At 38.1% G+C, this 19974-nt stretch overlaps 3 protein-coding genes across 9 annotated transcripts in view; 2 read left to right on the top strand and 1 right to left on the bottom strand.

The window, feature by feature from the left end:
• The window catches only part of tbc1d32 (TBC1 domain family, member 32), a 111226-nt gene extending 106968 nt beyond the window's left edge, over nt 1-4258 (bottom strand). For 4 of the 5 annotated variants that reach the window (XM_047388059.1, XM_047388058.1, XM_047388062.1 and 1 more), the window contains exons 1-3: nt 4039-4258; nt 1191-1353; nt 939-1100 (exon numbers count right to left, since the gene is read on the bottom strand). In XM_047388059.1, the coding sequence (XP_047244015.1) occupies nt 939-1100; nt 1191-1353; nt 4039-4051 (338 nt within the window). In that variant the 5' untranslated portion in view covers nt 4052-4258. Of the gene's footprint in view, nt 1-938; nt 1101-1190; nt 1354-3999 lie in introns of all 5 variants that reach the window. The other variant, XM_047388060.1, reaches the window with a different exon arrangement.
• A 92-nt stretch (nt 4259-4350) lies between these two features.
• hsdl1 (hydroxysteroid dehydrogenase like 1) lies at nt 4351-9848 on the top strand. Its single transcript, XM_047388064.1, has 5 exons — nt 4351-4748; nt 5796-6244; nt 6389-6472; nt 8283-8420; nt 8550-9848. The coding sequence occupies exons 1-5, from the start codon at nt 4529-4531 to the stop codon at nt 8619-8621; spliced, it is 963 nt and encodes a 320-aa protein (XP_047244020.1). The 5' UTR covers nt 4351-4528; the 3' UTR covers nt 8622-9848.
• Nucleotides 9849-11037: 1189 nt separating this feature from the next.
• Nucleotides 11038-19497, top strand: gja11 (gap junction protein, alpha 11). Of its 3 annotated transcripts, XM_047388934.1 has the most exons (5): nt 11038-11249; nt 13879-14031; nt 14244-14429; nt 15208-15670; nt 19383-19497. In XM_047388934.1, exons 2-5 carry the CDS (start codon nt 13903-13905, stop codon nt 19415-19417), a joined length of 813 nt encoding a protein of 270 aa, XP_047244890.1. In that variant the 5' UTR covers nt 11038-11249; nt 13879-13902; the 3' UTR covers nt 19418-19497. The 3 variants fall into 3 exon arrangements, with proteins under 3 accessions (XP_047244890.1, XP_047244888.1, XP_047244889.1); XM_047388932.1 differs by lacking the exon at nt 19383-19497 and having other exon boundaries at nt 11039-11249; nt 15208-16523; XM_047388933.1 differs by lacking the exons at nt 11038-11249; nt 19383-19497 and having other exon boundaries at nt 13500-14031; nt 15208-16523.
• The last annotated feature ends 477 nt before the right edge of the window (nt 19498-19974 follow it).

Below are 19974 nucleotides of genomic sequence, written 5' to 3' on the forward strand. Positions count from 1 at the left end.
AAATGGTTTTGCTGTTTTAATAATCAAGGGATTAAATAAAAATGTTTTCCCACATCCATAGAGAGAAAAAAATGTATTTATATGTAAATGGTATTTTTAGTGGATGGTGGCAAAGCCTGCCCTACAAACAACTGTTGCAACTCAGTTTATAGACAAAAATGCACATTTAGACAGTAGTATGTGAATGAGCATGGCAAAAACATATTAAAGCAGCAGAAAAATATTTGTATTTTTTTTCCCTAAAATTACATAATTTTCAAAACATTTTTATATTTTCCTCCCAATTTTGTATCATGTTTTAAGTGCGAACGCAAAACTTTTAAAATGAATTTTATGGCTTGTGTTTTCTCATAAGACAGGCTTTAAATATAGAAAGGACCGACTGACTGACCGATGGATGGACAAACAGAGAGCTGAAGATGAAGAACAGAAAATCATAGCTATAATATATAGCTAGCATTATGTCATCTTTTTCATGCACATATGCATCATTTTTAATCAAAAACAGCATAAAAAACACTATGATATGTTCTACTATTTTAATAAATTCACCACATGAACAAAGAAAAAGGGAACAGAGTCTGGAAATAAAACATATTTTTCCATACCCTTCCTGACCTCCGAAATACTCCTTAATTTTTGTATTTTTTTCCAGACTATGTAGGAACCTTATGGAAATGTTGCATATCTTTTGGACTTTGAAATGTATTAGTTTTATATGTAAGGATAAAAGGATATTTGATCTTTCTATAACTCATCAATGAGAATGCTAAAAAGGTGTTGAGCCACGAGTAATTATGAACTATAACAATCTAAATCCTGCGCCACTGAGGTTTTACAGAACAAGAAAATAATCTGTCAGCTGAAATAAAAAAAAATAAAAAAAGGTGATAAGAATTAATAAAAATACTCAAAAGAATATACTGAGCTGCACTAACTGAGCGGAGTCTCTTGTTCTTCGAGTCACAACATGAATTAAGGTGTCATGTCCTGATCCAACTGCATGATGTCCTCCTCTGGTCAGGTTCTGTATTTCATCGTCCACCACTGTCCCGAGAGAGCCATCCACATGCTGACAGAGGTATCTGACGAACTCGTAGCTGAAAGAAAAGTCCCAACAAAAATCACCTCTCCCATGCACAAAAATGTCCTGATTTTAGAGCAATGACACTGCCTGTCAGAAGCCTTACTTGTGGAAATTCTTATCGGTCTCCTCCAAGTGGAGGAGAATCTCTTCAGCGTATTTAGTGGATGGTGCTCCAGAGATCTTGTCACTGATGCTTCTCAGAAGCTTCATGAGGAGTGTTTGTAATTGCACCTCTTCATCAGCAGACAGCTGTGACATCGTTGCAGCTGATGGGTGAAATCAACAAACAATGGCTAGTTTTGAGAACTAGCCAAACTATATGACATTTGTCAAAGTACAAGAAGATAATACTGCAGAAACTTCAGCATAAGTATGACAAAACTATTGCTAAAAATCTTCATCTTAGATCAGTTTTAATTATTCATGTACGCTATCAAATATTTCAGATTTTAAAAATCCTCTCAGGATAACAACAATAGAAAACACCAGTTTCTCAGGATAGACAATAAGGCTGCAAAGTTAACAAGGTGTGATTGGGGCTCCTTTAATTTAGGAACAGGGACATGGGAAAACCTTATTTTAAAACACACATTTGTCTCAAAGTGCATTTCATTACATATTGTTAAAAATAATGACTAAAGTAGGAGTATCCTATGGGGTAAGAATGCTGTCAAAAACAATGTGTATGTAAAGACGGAAATGTGTGCATATTAGTCAATAGTTGTGCATAAGTAAAATCCAAAAGAGGTATTGTATATTTTCTCTATAAGAATACAAAATAAAATGTTACAGCTTCAAGAAATTACAAACACAAAGTTCAAGTTTACAGTTGTGGTTTATTCTTTATGAATACAATATGCTATAACAGTTTGTGAATATTCTATGTTTTAGTTTTGTATTTCATAAAAATAACAACAATGCTTTATTTAAAATACTTGATTTCCCCCCTATCTCCCCTCTGTTCCTAATATTCCTTTTAAACTGAATTATCTCCCATTCTGGCACTACGTTTACTGGCGGTGAGGAGTGTGACAGCGCATGCGCAACGCGAATCGACTAACTCTGTGCTCCACTAACCAGCCTGAGATCACGTGACACCAAGTCGCTGATGTAAATTTCTATTCTCAAAGAAAAGAAATCGTATTCACAAACTGTTATAGCATATTGTATTCATAAAGAATAAACCACAACTGTAAACTTGAACTTTGTGTTTGTAATTTCTTGAAGCTGTAACATTTTATTTTGTATTCTTATAGAGAAAATATACAATACCTCTTTTGGATTTTACTTATGCACAACTATTGACTAATATGCACACATTTCCGTCTTTACATACACATTGTTTTTGACAGCAATCTTACCCCATAGTTTCCTTTTTTAAAGCTATTTTTTTGGCACTAGTGGCCTTTATTTTTGACAGTAGGCAGACAGGAAAGGGGGTAGAGAGAGGGGGAGACATTCGGTAAATGTCGCTGGGTCTGGGACTTGAACCCGGGACAGCCGCCTTGAGGACTGTAGCCTCTGTACATGGCCGCGCGCTTAACCCCTACACCATCAGCACCGTTCCCATAATTTCCTTTTTTAAAAAGGTCCTTCAAAAAATATTCTGGAAGGACTTTAGTTGAGGAGTAATTGTACAGAAACCCAAATATTACAGAACTGTAATGGAACAGAAAGAATGAATTTCTCCCTGCAGATAAACAGAACTGATTAAAATTTGTGCTATAAACAGTTTGTAGCAAGTATGGAGAGTCACTTTGATAGGAGAGTAAAATCCACATCTATTTGGACAGTATAGTATCCGCTACTGAAAAAGTCCCCTTAATCAGCCTATTTCTAATTCCTGATTTTAGCATAAGCAAGTTATCTTAAATGAGTATGGAAACAGTGTTAACGAGAGAACAAACCAAATACATGGTGTATAAGTGGAATAATCGATCCTTTCACTCTCCCACAAACACGAATTAACTATACAAAAAGAAAAAGAAATTACCAAAAATATCCATGTAAAAGGTTGCTCTGGTTTACCTAAAATAGGTTTCTGCTTGTTTCTAATTTGTTAATGCAAAAAAAAAAAGAAGCTCTGAAGCTCAGGTGTGTTGACAGAGAGACATATCTAAACGTTGGGGGATGCTGGCACTTGAGGAATGGAGTTTGACACCTGTGCTTTCGAGAATGAAATAAGTCAATAAAGATAAGTAAAAATGCAAGGAAAAATGTTTAATAAATTAAAACAAAATATAATTTATGTAAATAAACAATGTGCAGAAACAATACAAAAATATAGATCTAAAAATGTAAACAACATGAACTGAATAAATAACACTGAAATTATAAAGACATGGTTGAATGATTGTAGTCAAATGAGTTTATGGGACATTGTATAGAGAAATAATTTACATCAACTCTTTTTCATTTTTGTTGCATTCACTGGGGCAGTGGTCGATTTACTGAAGCACCTATTTATTTCTATTTTCATTTTTCGTATAATTTTTGCCAGGTTTGGAACGCCACATTAGTTTAACTGTCTGCGTGTTTCCTACAGCCGCCAAACAGACTAATTAGTTCATCTGCAACAGGTGTGGGACCTGCTTCCTTATACAACATAACAACGCACTTTATGCAATTACAATGTCTCCGAGCCCGTGTATCCCCAAGTGGACTAATACATGTTTAAATGCCTGACATGTTTGCTTATTTTGTCCTCTTAAAGCTATTAACTCTGAAGCTAAAACTACAAAATCCGACCTTTCTTCATCAGCTACATGATGCTACTTGCTAATACACGGCTAGCCAAGGGCAAAATTAGCTATATTTGCTAAAATGTTAGCTAAACACTGTAATCCTATCAAGCAACATAAAACTGCCGAACCAAGCATGGAACTGTCATGTAACAAATAAGGTATATTTACCTTTTAATAAGCCAGCAATCGCGTTTTAGCATCACTTACCACAGACAGCCATGTCTCTATGGAAACGACTACTCCTTGTTTGGGAGGTGCGTTGTGTTGTGTTAAGAAACCGTCGGAAATTGCATTAAATATGACTGGAATAATTCGTTGATCCAGTGTAGCTGAGACTGAACTGTAAAAAACAAAGTTATCTTCAATTGACTGACCCAAAAAATGTGTACTTCTAATTTACTGAAGTCACTCGATCCTTATTTGGAGACAATCTGGTAGGTTTTCTCAGAGGGCTTTGAAAGCAGCACGGCTGATGTGTGCCGTCACGTGACCCATTGTTTTGTTTCTGTTCCGGATGCCGTACATGAGATGTTTCTATCTGTTCCAGCGTCTTTAAAAACATAGCTTTCGTGTAAATTGACCTCTTGGGGATATTTTTTTTTCTTTTTTAGTGTGCCTGTTAGCTTAATATTCAACCGTCTCCTCGTTGAGTTTTAACCAGATAAAAGGAGTAAATATCAATAACAGCGTGTGTAGCATGGCGGCTGTGGACAGCTTTCAATTGTTGTACAGAGAAATTTCTCGGTCGTGCAGCTCTTACTTTGAAACTCTGGCCCTGGTCGGAGCTGTGTACGCTACCAGGAGAGCAGTCGTCCTGCTGAGGGACTGCTGCACAGTGGTGAGGGTCCATTTCCTGCCAAGGATGATGCCCAGTGGGAAGCTAACCCAGAGATATGGGGACTGGGCTGTTATTTATGGTAAGAGGAGACTGCGGCAGGTTAGCATTTCAAACATAACTTATGTGTGTGTGACGTTCATGGAGGTCCAGCAGGTGAGCAAAGGGCTGTTTCACTGCTTTTAAGGAATCTGGCCTACTTTGATCAATTTTAGTCTGACCTAAACAGCTTTAAAAAAAATTATTTAAGGCGCTAACTTTTAAAAAAAAGTTTTTTTAACCAAAAATAGAATATTTTAGCGTTTTATGACGCTAAGACCATCTTATATCAGGTTCCGCTTGAAAACAGCAGTACTTGGACTGTTCACCGTAAAACTGTGACCCTTGAAAATGCAATATGCAATATTTTTATTTAAAAAAATAGATAAAAAAATAGAATAGACGCCCTAAATTTTGTGGTAGTGTGGTAGCCTTTCAGCCAGCTAACTGGAAGTGCGTAGCAGCATATGGAGAAGGGGGAGCCCTGTATTATTCGGTTCTCCATACATGCATAGAAAGCTCTGGTGACTCCAGCACTTTCTCTGAGATGTTGTTAAACGATTTTAACTGTAGCAAGAGTATAATGGCAAATCTTTGCGTTTTTGAGACTTTTAAAAACCTTGATGGTGGTAATCATCATTGTTATTGTTCTTTGAAAGAATCTGTAATAAGTGTAGAAGCATTTGCTCCATGTTTAACCCAGGGTTAAGTATAGCAGTTTTCAAACAGGACCCAATCTAAGGTGGTCTGTGTGACATAAAGTGTTGAAATCACCCTGTTTCTGTTTTTACATATGGACAAACGTTTCAGAAATCTCAAACTGAACAAGTGGAGAATAAATCTGTCCATGTTTACCCAGCTTAAGTATTTTAGGTTTTTAACGAGAGCTGATCAAAGTATTTCAGATTACTTAAAAATAATAGTTGTTGGAATACAAAAGGTGTTTTATTAATGAGTGACATTTTTGTTCCAAATTCTGCCTTATATTTTTATTTTATCTCTAAAGTAAATCTAATGGCAGGGGATGATGGTAATACCAGTTTTTATTTTGCTGCATGACTAAGTTAAATCCAATCCTCTCTCCTGACAGGTGCATCTGAGCCTGTAGCCCGTGCATATGCAGAGGAGCTGGCTCAGAACGGCGTCAGCATCATCTTCATCACTCAGGACAGCTCCTCTGTAAGAGACATCGTCGCATTCCTCACCCAAACGTACGGGGTGGAGACCTCTGTTGTTACAGCTAACTTCTCTCTGGGCCAAGCAGCAGGTAAACCCATCACAGAAGCCTTGAGGGGTAAAGATATTGGCTTTCTGGTGAACTGTGTAGATGAAACATTGGCCTCCTCACCTCGGAGCCTGATTGAAATTCCTGAGCAGGATGTGTTGGATCAGGTGAATAGGAATGTTACTGCTGCTACTCTGATGGCCCGACTGGTGCTGCCAGGGATGGTGGAGCGCAGCAGAGGAGCTGTGGTCAATATATCATCAGGCGCCTGCTGCAGACCCCAACATGGAAGAGTGACACTCACTGCCTTCACTGTAAGATAAACGTCTGTGGTAACTTTCAAGTGAACTTTCCTACAAGCAACTTTCTTTGTCAACTGGTTTTGTCAAGCTTGTCTTCACGTTCTCCAAATATAATATTTAGTACTCGCACTCATTTCACTTTTCCTATCATTCCAGGGATACTTGGATCATTTCTCAAGAGCTCTTCACTTTGAGTACAGTGACAAAGGGATCTTCATTCAAAGTCTGATTCCTTTGCAGGTAATCAACTGATATGGGAGTAATTACATCATATTTCACTTCTGTACAGATCCCAGAGACAGTTTCAGGGTTAAACCATGTCACATTCCTAATCAGATTGTCTCTAATTGATTAAACTGCACATTCAATAAAGTACAAAACAACAGCATACAGATGTTGCAAATGCACCTTTTTTATTATATATGTGTATATTGTACATTGTAAATATGTATATTCTGTAATGCAAAAACAGAACAAAAGAGCAAAGTGTACCGGAGTCAAATTCCTTGTTTGTATGTACGAACTTGGCAATAAAGCTGATTCTGATTAAAAATATATATGTATTTCAAACTTAAGTACAAACAAAAGTATTAATCTTTCTTGCACCTTCTCACATTGTGTTATATCATAGCCACAAACGTCAATGGGTAGTACTGGATAGGCCAACACAAAGTAGTGCATAATTGTGAAGTGGAAGAAAAAGGATTCATGATTTTCAAGATAAAAAAAAAAATCATTAATGTCAACAAAATACTTTGTAGTACCACTGTTTCCTGCAGTTACTGCTGCAAGTATGTGTGAGCTATTATCTCCTCCGGCAGTACACAAACAGAAATGGAAAGTTTTGCTCATTCATCTTTGCAAAAAAGCTAAGGTTTAAGGTTTGGTTGGAGAACCAATGTGAACATTAATTGTCAAGTCTTAAAACAGATTCTCAATTTAATTTAGGTCCGACCTTTGCCCGGGCCATTCTGACATATGAATAATGTTGGACCTAAACCATTATCTGGAGGTATGTTTTGGGTTGTGTTCCTGATGGAGAGCAAACCTCTGTCCCAGAAGTTTTTGCAAATCCAAACAAGTTTTCTTCCCAGATTTGCCTCAGTCCCGCAGCTTGATACTGCTACCATCATGTAGGGATAGTGTGTTCAGGACCATGTGCAGGGTTTGTTTTTTGGCATCTATAAAGAACTGCACATAGGCCATTAAGTTTAACTTTGGTCTCATCTGACCAGATCCACTTCTTCCACCGTTGCTCTTCCTTCCTGGCAAATTGCAAACAGGACGTCTTTTGGCTTTCTTCTTGCCACTCTTCCATAAAGGCCAGATTTGTGGATTACACCTTTAATATTTTTCCTGTTGACAGTGTCCCACCTGAGCTGTTGATCTCTGCTGCTCCTCTAGAGTTAAAATTGATCTTTTGGCTGTTTCTCTGATTAATGCACTCCTTGCTCGGATTGTCAGTTCAGGAGGATTTAGGTTTGCAATTGTGCCATACTCTTTCCGCTTTTGGATAATGGATTGAACAGAGCTCTGTCAGATTTTTAAAGCCTGGGATGTTGTTTTATAACCTAACTCTGCTTTAAACGTCTCCACAACTTCATCCCTCAACTGTCTGCTGTGTTCCTTGGTCTTCATGATGCTGTCTGTTCACTAATGTTCTCTAACAAACCTCTGAGGCCTTTACAGAACGGCTGGATTTATACTGAAATTAAACTACACACAGGTGCGCTCTATTTAATAATTAGATAACTTCAGAAGTTGATTGATTGCACAGAATTTTACTTAAAGGTATTAGAATAAAGGTGTCTGAATGCAAAGGGAAGCTACAATTTTCAGATTTGTGAAAATATTTTAGAGACATGCACTAATCTTTTGGTTGTAACACGTCAAAATGTGAAAAAGTTCAAGGAGTATGAATATTTATGCAAGGTGCTGCAAAATTATAGGTTTCAGTTTTATTATTTGAATTAAGATGAATTAAGATGATTTGTGCCCAGAAAGCAGATTTAGATATCTCTGAAGTTGCTGTTCTCTTTTTGTATTTCAGATAGCTTCAAGCAGGCGTCAACCATCATCCCCAAGAGAAGGGTGGTTTGTTCCAAGTCCAGAGGTTTATGCTCGTCATGCTATTTCCACCCTGGGGGTCTCCAACAGAACCACAGGTTACTGGCCTCATACACTCCAGGTCGGCACATAATTCATCTCTTTTTAAGTAACATGACTTAGATTTTTTTTTCTATATTTAAGCCATCTTATAAATCGATAGGATCACAATCTAAAGGATAAACCAGGTTTTTGCTTTCTTTTTTTACAGTACGGACTAATCAGGTGTATTCCAGAGTGGATTTGGATCCTTGTGTCACGGGTGGTCCTCGGTGCAACCTAAGAGCTGAAAAGCCTCTTACTGCATCTTGTTACACAAGAATTTAGTTTCAGATTCATTAGACATTATTTATTCATAATATACCCACAAACTCTGTTAAAGTTGGATAAGGAAGTCCACAAATATCTTAATTTAAAACAATGAGTAGGGAGAATAGGTTACAATTTTCTGTTTTAATTTAGTTAAAAATGAATGTACAAAGACAAAGCCAACAGCACTACAATATTCTGTGACCAAAAAATCCCACAACTGAACATATCTGAAAAAATAGGTGTTTGCTTTATTTGCTTTCTGTGTGATTTCAAGGTATTAAATACATTTTGCAGTGATGCAGAGTGATGCTTTGTGTGCCTCTCGCTTTAACAGGCTCAGATCGAACCAGGGTATGGTTTATAAATAAAGGCTGAATTTTCCCAGATTTAAACTAGCAGAGATCACAGAAGATTTCAAGCCCATTTTTAAACTAGAAACATAAAAGTTCTTTATGGATCAGTGCAGATATTTCTACAGGGGTCACCTGTAAATAAACTGAGAATCCAAGGATGGATGGATGCATGGATGGACTGACAAATTGCAGATGGATGAATGGATGGATAAATGTGGATGGATGTGAGGAGGGATGGATACAACATTTTGACATGGGACGGGATAAAGTCTGTCACTACAAATATTTTTTATTCTCTATTTGTTTTTCCATTAAATTCCAAATATTTTCCAACTGCGTTGAAACTCTGTCCAACTTATCCTGCAGAGATACAAAGAGACAATATTTGCATTATAAAAAGAAGTTACAAACCAATAACAAATAACTTTTCTTTGACGTGTTAAGAGTGGTAAACCTACAACATGTCGGACCTTTGTGAAGACATTTTTGCATAATTTAAATTGCCAATAATTCCTACAGCTTGCTCTGATTGTAAATTTAAATGTCATCCTGCAGTGTTATTGTTATGTCTTCAGCTTATCTGCCCCACTTACGTTGTTAAAGATGGAGGGTGTTCCAATTTGTAAAAATAAGCCAGAGCTGTGATGATGAAGAGTAAAGCTTTTTGTCGAAAATGGTGATATGAACTTCAAGCAACTCCTGAAGTAAAAATGAGTTTCTACATTTATAATTTGTAGATTTTAATTTTTTTGTGTGTGAATTTTGAACAGCTGGTGTTTAATTTGTAGAACAGTGTGATCACAGCTCAGAATTTAACCAGTAAAGCTTTGACCATTTAAACCTCACTGTTTAAATCCTTATTGTGTCTCATCTTACTGCTTAAAATAAAATCTGCTTCAGGAATGAGTAATTTTCCTCACCCGTCTTTTGCTTTTAGCAACATATCGATATATTGATGTCCAGTTAAGTCACTTTTTTCTCTATTCAAAACAGCAGGTGCATGTCAATGATTCTCATCTGGAGTTCAGAGTACTGTGACCCTGAGTCAAGTCAAAGCTGGGTCCTAAACCTCAAACATACCTGAAGTGCACATAAACATGCTGTTCCAAGCTCAACCTGACTGACTGAAAGAGATTTAAATGTGATGTCAAAATCTGTGTCAAGGTTGTTTATTGCAGTCTGTCAAACATTGAAAATAAGTCTGGAGAAAACCAGAACTGCTGTCTCAGACGGTCTGAAAGACAAAGCTATTTATATTCAATGAAATACAGCAATTATCAAAAGCCTTTCAGTGGACCTCCAGATTTCTGTCTAAATCCAAATATAGTATGGTAAAGGCTAATCATTAACAGGAGCAACATCATGTTAATACAACAGTGTAAATTAAAAGCTCCAAAATAAACACCTTTTAGTATAAATAATCAGCTTCCCTGGAAAATAATAGCAATTTATTTATGAACCTTTTTGGTGTTTTCGTTCAGATTCTTTCTATAGCTGTAATTCACAGCATATACCATCTGAAAAGGCACTATACAAGATAAACATGTCCAGTTAATTTAGGATGAACCATGGTGGTGGTAGCATCGTGCTGTGGGGATGATTTTCCTAAAGGAAAGACAGGGAAGCTGGTCGGAGTTTGTGGTAAGATGGATGGAGCTGAATATGGGACAGTTATGGAAGAAAACCTATTATGCTGCAAATGACTTGAGACTGGGGTGGAGGTTCAGCTTTCAGAAGGACGACGACCCTAAACCTACAGCCAGAGCTGCAATGGGAGGGTTTAGGTCAAAGTCTATTCACTTCTCAAAATGGCTCAAAGTCCAGACATAGATGAAATTTAAGAATCTTTGGCAAGACCTAAAACTGTTTTAAGATAATGTTTTATATTGAAAACCATATATCATTTCCTTCCATGTCAGCTTATCACCTATACTTTGTGTTGATCCATCAATTAAAATCCAATCAATGTGAAAATGTTTATGTTGTATGAATAGCTTTGCAAGGCAAATGTGGATAAATGAACAACAAGACATGCCTGATTAAATCTCGTGTTAGTTTTCTACCAGCCACTCATATTTAGCATTGGCACCTAAGCCTCTTTGTTGTGGTTAGGACGGCGTCCTTCCAGATAAGCCAGCGAATTAACCATGAAACACAGTTTCTCCCTCACTGTCTCTTCTCATCCTTTACTGGAGCCGTTGCACTTTTCATCCACATTTTCTCAATTTTTCTTGATTCTCCACCAGGTGAGTTGACTTTCCCTTTGTACATAAAGGTTAATGAGGATTTTTTAATATATATTTTTTTTGCGGCACCAGTGGCCTCTATTTTTCCAGTATTTTTCTGAAAGTAGGCAGACAGGATATGGGGGCAGAGAGAGGGGGAAGACGTGCGGCAAATGTCGCCGGGGCCAGGACACGAATCCGGACGGCCATGTCAAGGACTGAAGCCTCTCTATATGGGTCGCGTGCTTAACCTACGCCACTGCCGTTGCACCCATTAATGAGGTTTTTGATGATGTGTATCTGATGGCTCATAGAATTTGTATGAAGTTTTAAGGCTATAAATTGACTGTTATTTGTACTAACATTTGAATATTGTACCGCAATCTAAACATCCAAATTACACACTGAAACATGCTCCAAAAAGAACCACATGGGCTGCAGAAATCTGGAAAAAACTATATTGCATTAAAGGAAACGTATTATATTAAACTATATCTGATGGACTCATCTACTAAGACAGCTCAGCGTGTGTTTGTACGATATATAAGTTTCTGTTGTTCAAGATTTGTTATAGGTTTACGTGCCCCTGGATAGTTGTGTTGAGAGAACTGAGGTCTGCAGCTGTGGACTTATCTGCACAGCAATAAGGCTGTGGGAAATGATAGAAGCTTGGCCTTCTAAAGGACTCAGCCTGACTTTTTACCTACTAAAAACAAACTGTGGTATGTCACACCTGGTATAAAACACCTGGTTTTAGACCACAATAATTTATTAGTATGGTGTAGGGCCTCCTTTTGCGGCCAATACAGCGTCAATTCGTCTTGGGAATGACGTATACAAGTCCTGCACAGTGGTCAGAGGGATTTTAAGCCATTCTTCTTGCAGGATAGTGGCCAGGTCACTATGTGATACTGATGGAGGAAAACATTTCCTGACTCGCTCCTCCAAAACACACCAAAGTGGCTCAATAATATTTAGATCTGGTGACTGTGCAGGCCATGGGAGATGTTCAACTTCACTTTCATGTTCATCAAACCAATCTTTCACCAGTCTTGCTGTGTGTATTGGTGCATTGTCATCCTGATACACGGCACCGCCTTCAGGATACAATGTTTGAACCATTGGATGCACATGGTCCTCAAGAATGGTTCGGTAGTCCTTGGCAGTGACGCGCCCATTTAGCACAAGTATTGGGCCAAGGGAATGCCATGATATGGTGCCCCAACCATCACTGATCCACCCCCATGCTTCACTCTGGGCATGCAACAGTCTTGGTGGTACGCTTCTTTGGGGCTTCTCCACACCGTAACTCTCCCGGATGTGGGGAAAACAGTAAAGGTGGAGTTATCAGAGAACAATACATGTTTCACATTGTCCACAGCCCAAGATCTGCGCTCCTTGCACCATTGAAAGCGACGTTTGGCATTGGCACGAGTGACCAAAGGTTTGGCTATAGCAGCCCGGCCGTGTATATTGACCCTGTGGAGCTCCTGACGGACAGTTCTGGTGGAAACAGGAGAGTTGAGGTGCACATTTAATTCTGCCGTGATTTGGGCAGCCGTGGTTTTATGTTTTTTGGATACAATCCGGGTTAGCACCCGAACATCCCTTTCAGACAGCTTCCTCTTGCGTCCACAGTTAATCCTGTTGGATGTGGTTCGTCCTTCTTGGTGGTATGCTGACATTACCCTGGATACCGTGGATCTTGATACATCACAAAGACTTGCTGTCTTGGTCACAGATGTGCCAGCAAGAAGTGCACCAACAATTTGTCCTCTTTTGAACTCTGGTATGTCACCCATAATGTTGTGTGCATTTCAATATTTGAGCAAAACTGTGCTCTTACCCTGCTAATTTAACCTTCACACTCTGCTCTTACTGGTGCAATGTGCAATCAATGAAGACTGGCTACCAGGCTGGTACAATTTAGCCTTGAAACCTCCCACACTAAAATGACAGGTGTTTCAGTTTCAGTGTTTCAGTTTCATTATCCAACCCCTGTGTGTGTGTGTATATATATATATATATATATATATATATATATATATATATATATGCAACATTTCTCTAAATTTCCCTAAATTAAATATTTCTTACTTCTTATTGGGTTTGTTTTGCGCAATAATGTAAAAATAATAGTTTAAGGAAAAAGACAATTATTTATGTCTTTCAGAATTTATATATTGTTTTTACTTTTAAAAATAATCTTAACTGTAAGGGGGCTGCACAGTTGTGCAGTTCGTTGCACTGTTGCCTTGCAAGAAGCAAGAAGGTCCGTGGTTTAGATCCCAATTTGGGGGGGTCTTTATGGAGTTTGCATGTTCTCCCTGTGCATGTGTGTGTGTTTTTTTTCCAGGTACTCCGACTTCCTCCCCTTGTCCAAAATGATGCATTTTAGGTTAAGTGGCCTCTCTAAATTGCCCTAAAGTTTGTGCATGCATGGTTGTTTGTTTTGTGTATCCCTGTGATGGACTGGAAACCTGTCTGTGGTATACTCCGCCTCTCGCCTAATGACTGCTGGAAATAGGCACCAATCCCCATCTGAAGCCCTGAAAGGATAAGCGTTGTATAGACAATGGACGGGTGGATGAATACTTTAAGAGAATGTTGCCTTTATGTGTGTTTTAATGGAATTTTGTCTCTGATACAGAAAAGAGGATAAAGGCCAATTGAAATGGGGGAATGGGACCTACTGGGCCGGCTGCTGGAAAAAGTGCAGAGCCATTCCACAGTGATTGGGAAAGTCTGGCTCACCGTTCTGTTTGTTTTCCGGATCATGGTTCTGCGTACCGCCGCTGAAAAGGTCTAGTTATACAGTCACCGACAGCTGAATGTGAACAGAAGGATTTTAATTCTGGATAAATATTTGCCAGTTTCTAGATGCATAATATCTAAAAATAGTAAGAAATTGTTAGAAACCTGAGTCATTTGGTCAAGTATTTATTGATCTTTACTAAAAACATGATGAAGTTTAAGGTTTCCTCTCTACCATCCATTTCCTCTGATCTTACCCAGGTTTGGGGGGATGAACAGTCTGACTTCATATGTAACACACAGCAGCCAGGCTGTGAGAACGTCTGCTATGACCTCGCCTTCCCCATCTCACACGTCCGCTTCTGGGTTCTTCAGGTCATCGCCTTGGCAACTCCAAAGCTGCTGTACCTCGGCCATGTCCTTCATGTGATTCACGTTGAGAAGAAGGTGACTCCTATCCAATTACCTAGATTGAAATTTGGTCAAAATTTTCTTAAAATCAATTAAATTCACACCATTGTAATCTTTATAGAACACGTTTACATTCATTTACATAGAGACGAATTCAGTCCTAATAATAATAAAAAACATGAAATTCAGCTATCTATCTAAAGAACACCAACTGGTTGCCTCAATTCAATGACTTTGCAGCAATCCCTCACCCTGAACAACCAAGTGGTGACAGTGGTGAGAAACCACTCCCTGGAACAGGAAGAAACCTCTGGCAGTACTTTCTATTGAAAGGAATTGCAGAGTACAGCTCTAGCAGTGGCTCCATCCAAGAAAGAGACTCCACTAAACACAGAAACACTAAGCCAGGTGTACTTTCTTTGGAAAGAAAACAGAAGACATTACACAAAGTCAATGGCAGCAATAGCTCTGCCAATCACTTTGTCCAGGAAAGACACTTCTAAATACAGAATCACTGAGCCAGGAGCACCTTTTATTGAAAGAATAGCAAAGATATAACTGGTCAATAACTGGTGTGAGGATCATCACACCAGTTTCCTTCCGTTTCCTTAAGTTATATCTTGTTCATGAAGGTCACATGTTTGTACCACTTGAAAGCTTTTAGGAAACTTCAACCACTATTGTGCCTGTATACACGTTTGAAATTGATCTTATTCATGTTTCCTTAATTTGATCAGATTTTAATATAACTTATATTTCTGGAGTACTTTGCTGGAAAATGTCTGACTGTGACATTGTTTTTTTTTTAAATTAGATCAAGGAAAGGATGCAGAACCATGCAGAGCTGGACAACAAAGCATGTCTTTTCCTCAGGAGGACCTTCAAAGTTCCAAAGTACACAAAGAGCAGTGGGAAGATCAGCATCCGTGGTCGCCTGCTTCGCAGTTATGTCCTGCATCTCATAGCCAAAATTGTTCTGGAAGTTTTGTTCATTGTGGGTCAGTACTTTCTATATGGTTTCACCCTTGAAACCCGGTATGTGTGCTCCCGCTTTCCCTGCCCTCACAAGGTGGACTGCTTCCTGTCCAGACCAACAGAGAAATCCATCATCATCTGGTTCATGCTGGTGGCGGCTATTATCTCACTCGCCCTCAGCATTGCGGAGCTGCTCTACCTGTTCGTGAAGGCGGTGAAGGAATGCGTGGCCAGAAGGCAGGACTACACCGTGACCCCAGTGACGCCCCCGAGGTCAGAGAAGAAAGCTTTTCGGAAGCAGGGTGAGGTGATCCAGAATTATATCAACCTGGATTTGGAGCTGCAGGGTAGAAAGTTAGGAATGAATGGGACAGCAGGAGGGGTGGGTGATGGATCTGTAGATCTCACTACTGAGAACAGTATTGGGGAGATCCAAATCTGAAACATGAACCCGGTCAGATAGAATGGGTGTGTACTTCTGCTAGTCCAAGTATTTGTTTGCATTGGCAGAGAGGGGAGTCTTGGTGAAGCAAATAAAGGCGGAGGGGGATCACCAGCTTCTGTACACAGAAAAAAGTCACACACAAAATTACTTAAAATGAGTAAAAGCGACCTTATTTGTAACTGAAAGCTTCTTATTTTTTATTTAAAATGTTTAATTTTTTATGGATATTAATAATTTATATATTACAAGACTTACAATGCATTGGTCCTCTTTTCAATATTTTAGATATGGCACCTATTTTGTTCTGAGTAGATTTACAATTTTGAATATTAGTTGAAAAAAATGTAGCTTGTCTTCTAAAAGATAAACTTTTATTGAGGATGCCCTACATTTATTCAGTCGTCCACTGGAAACCTTGTTTTCTGATTAGTTGATGTGTTCAGGTTTGTTGGGTTTCCTTTAATTCTAAGAATCTGTTTTCTGGTTTTGGTGAAAAAATGTATTTTATCTGTTTGTGTCTTGTTTCTGTTGTGTTTTCCTACTCACCCTCTCCTTCCTGTTTCATGCAGTTCTTCTCTTTATGCTCATTCAGCTTTATTTGCTCAGTCAGCTGTCAGTTTGGGCACCCATCCTTTGTTGGATTTGAAATCTTTTTAGTGTAGGATTATTTTGCACAAATGGTTGTTAAATAAAGACTTTTACTTCTCTCATCCCTTGTCTCCAATTATATAGTTTTGATATGGGTTATTTTCTGCATAGATCGTAAAAATAAGACTTTTGTTTCTATTAAATAAATGTTTTTCTACTTAAAAGTAGGCACTATTTGACCGTTTTCTTATTAATGTGCACTATTTCTGAAAACAATATCTGCTGTACTGCATGTTGCCTTAAACTTGTTCATTAACTAACCTAAAAGAGTTGTTTTTCTGCATACAATTATAGAAACCACAACCCCTTAGATAAAAAAAATCATACATGTATTTAAAATTTTACCTCAGCCAAACAAAGATAACGTTAACTGTCATTAACCTAAGATTAAGTTAATTCAGTAGCATACCGGCACCTTTAGCAGCAATAACATCAGATTGTTGTTTCCTGTATGTCTTTAACATACAGGAAACAGACATACATTCTTCTTTTTAACATTGCGTCAATGCTTGAATGATCCAGTTTGGACCGGGTTTCAGCTGTCATACAGATGGCCTGACATTTGACCCCAGAATACATTGGTGTAGCGCAGTTTATGGGAAACGCTTGTTCTGAGTCGTTTGTCATAATATTATGTGTTTGTTTTCACCAAAAATGGCACTTTGCCTTATGTCCATACCTCTCCGATCTGGTCTGATCTGTCCGTAGGACAATGTTCCAGATGTTTTGTGGTTCATTCAGATGCAACTTCACAATGTGCATATATCGTTTGAGAGAAAAGAGGCTTTCATCTGGCAATTCTTCTAAACAGGCCACTTATTCAGTCTTTTTTAAGTGCATTGTTTTAAGCGTCAACATTTAATAGGCTTATTATGGAGTCTGATATGGAGAATATTGGCAGCTGTCTGAAAACTAACCTTTGTCACAGCAGAATGAGTGGAAAAGGTTTGGACATAGCCTCATAACCCTTCTCAGATTAATGTACGGTAACAATTGCTTCTTTAAGGTCATTGCTGATGCAATTCCATCCTGGTGTGGTACTAACACACACTTGTATCCTTGAGGCCAGCAAACTGCCAAACTCCTTGTAGAGGTGGTCACACTGATCATGAAAAGTCAATCAGGTGCCCTAATTAGAAGCATCTGGCTGCGACATTTCCTCCAAAATCCTCTTGATCATGGGGTGTACTTTTTTGATTTTATAAAATACTGACATTGTGGAATCTGTTGTGTGTTTTTGTTAGATTTAAAAGATTTATAAACCTGGTAAAGCGCAGATAGACTGTATAACGTTCAGGCAGTCACTGGTGACGAATGGACAGATGATTGAATGGTTGCAAATGTGCCATGGTGACCAAACAAGTTTCCAAAACCCACTGATTATGAAAGTAGGCCTCAAATATCTGGAAGCAAAGGAGGATGAGACTGACTAGTAGCAGCTGAATGTGAGTCACAATAAGGAGTGAATTACAAAGCATTCTGATGAATGTCGTTGTTGATGTATCTATTTAGTACTAACTTAATAAAAAACATTTCAGAGCACAGTCCAATCTAAAATGTTCACTTTAAAAACATGGTGTCTTGAAGGTTTTTGGTGTTTTTGTTTTTTTTAATTGAATGTTTTAGATCATCTGTGTGGAAAACTAATTTCTTTCTAAACATCAATCAGCAGGGCACCAATCGTTTATTTTAACTGACATTCAGACCTTTACATCTCGGCAGGGGAATTTTTGCCAACTCTGTGAGGATTTGTACTGCCTGTTTGAAGTCGGCATCTCAATTCGATTTATGTCCAGACTTTGTCAAGACCATTCCAAACCTTCATTTAGGTTTTTGAGCCATTTTAGAGGCTGACTTGCTTGTGTGTGTTGGATCATTGTGCTGTTGCATAGCCAATGTGCATTTGAGCTGAAGGTCACCAAATTATGGTTGGAGCAGAATTCATGGTTCCATCAAAAATGGCACTTCAACAGAAACAACAAAGCAGCCCAAGACCATGACACCATCACCACCATGTTTGACTGTTGGTATTATGTTATTTTTCTGCTGTTCGTTTGTAACCCAAATTCAAAAACCAACTGAATGTTTTTACAGTTTTTGAGTGAAGTGAGAAGGGTCTTTATGGGTTTTTTCTATCATTAATGTTTTTTGTCTTGAAACTGACCCATAGATGCCATTCTTGCCCAGTGTTTTTTTTTTTTTTTATCATTTTTTAATCATAAACACTGACCTTAAATGGAGCAAGTGAGGACTGTGGTGCGTTAAAAGCTGTTTTGGGCTCTTGGACCTCCTGGAGAAGTATCTTGAATTTCTTTAGATTGGGGCATTATGTGTTGCTTTTTGGGATCTATTAGACTACTTCATTTTGTCAGACAGATTCTCCTAAAGTGATATCTAGATCAAGCAGCTTACACAGCAATCACTCCTGGGTGTAGCTTGTGAAATTGAATAAGAAATGTGATTAGTCACCAGCATTCATAACAAGGAACGGGAAATTCAACTTTCTCAAAGGGCCAGGTTGGTGTGGATGTTTTTTTTTTTCACTCAATAAAAGGAAAAGGAAAGGAATAAAAACAGCTTTTTGTATTTTTGTCACGTTATGTTTGTCTGAATAGTCTGTCAGAATAAATCTGTAAGCGGCCAAATAATTTTTCATAAAACTGCATGTGCTATTATTGTTATTCAACATCAGCAAAATGTATAAATTAATTAAACTGGAATATAAAATAAAAGCAGATCCTTTCATCATAAATGTTGACATGTTTGCCACAGCTGTTTCTTTCTTCCAAACTCTCAGTTTTTACAGCAAACCTAAATTTTGGCTTCTGAGCTGTCAATTATTACACACTCGTACTTCCGGTTGAGTCTAACTTCAGTTTTTTTCTGTCCTTGCCCGCTGACGGTTACAACGTGATATGAAGGCCAGATGTGTGTTGCGCAAGTTGATCCCTCATGAGTCTGTTATCCTCACTCAGCACAAACTCCAAGGTCCAACCATAGTTAGTGATCCTTCCTCAACAACGGCAGTCCTTTCTGACCAGGTCAGCAGGTAAGATGCTACTATTTTTCCTTTCTGATGCAGCTTGCTGATCACCTGAGAATTAAAGATGTTTCTTTCTGCTAAGATCTTTGAAATTATTTTAATTACTAAACATTTCTGATCGAAGTGATTGGTGAAAAGTTGCTTTGCCTCTTAGCAGGATGTTTCTGCCACATTTATTGCATTAGATTGCCTCTTGTTGGTTATCTTGAATTGTTTAAACCTATTTACATTTAAGGCATTTAAAGATTTCTTTATAGCAATTTCATAAATCAACACTTTTTAAATTTTATTTTAGTAGGATTTTGCTTACTTTACTGTGACTCAGTCCTAGTTTCTGTAGAAAATTCTTAAGGTTCAGTTGACAGTTTTTTTCGTCTTATGCTTAGATCCAAAGAATGATCATCTATTGAAGTCAGTACTCTCCTTTCCCCTGAGGTGTATTGATAAGATGAAAAGTTGTGGTTAATAAT

The sequence above is a fragment of the Girardinichthys multiradiatus genome, chromosome 15, assembly GCF_021462225.1.
Source record: "Girardinichthys multiradiatus isolate DD_20200921_A chromosome 15, DD_fGirMul_XY1, whole genome shotgun sequence".
NCBI classification, from domain to species: Eukaryota; Metazoa; Chordata; class Actinopteri; order Cyprinodontiformes; family Goodeidae; genus Girardinichthys; species Girardinichthys multiradiatus.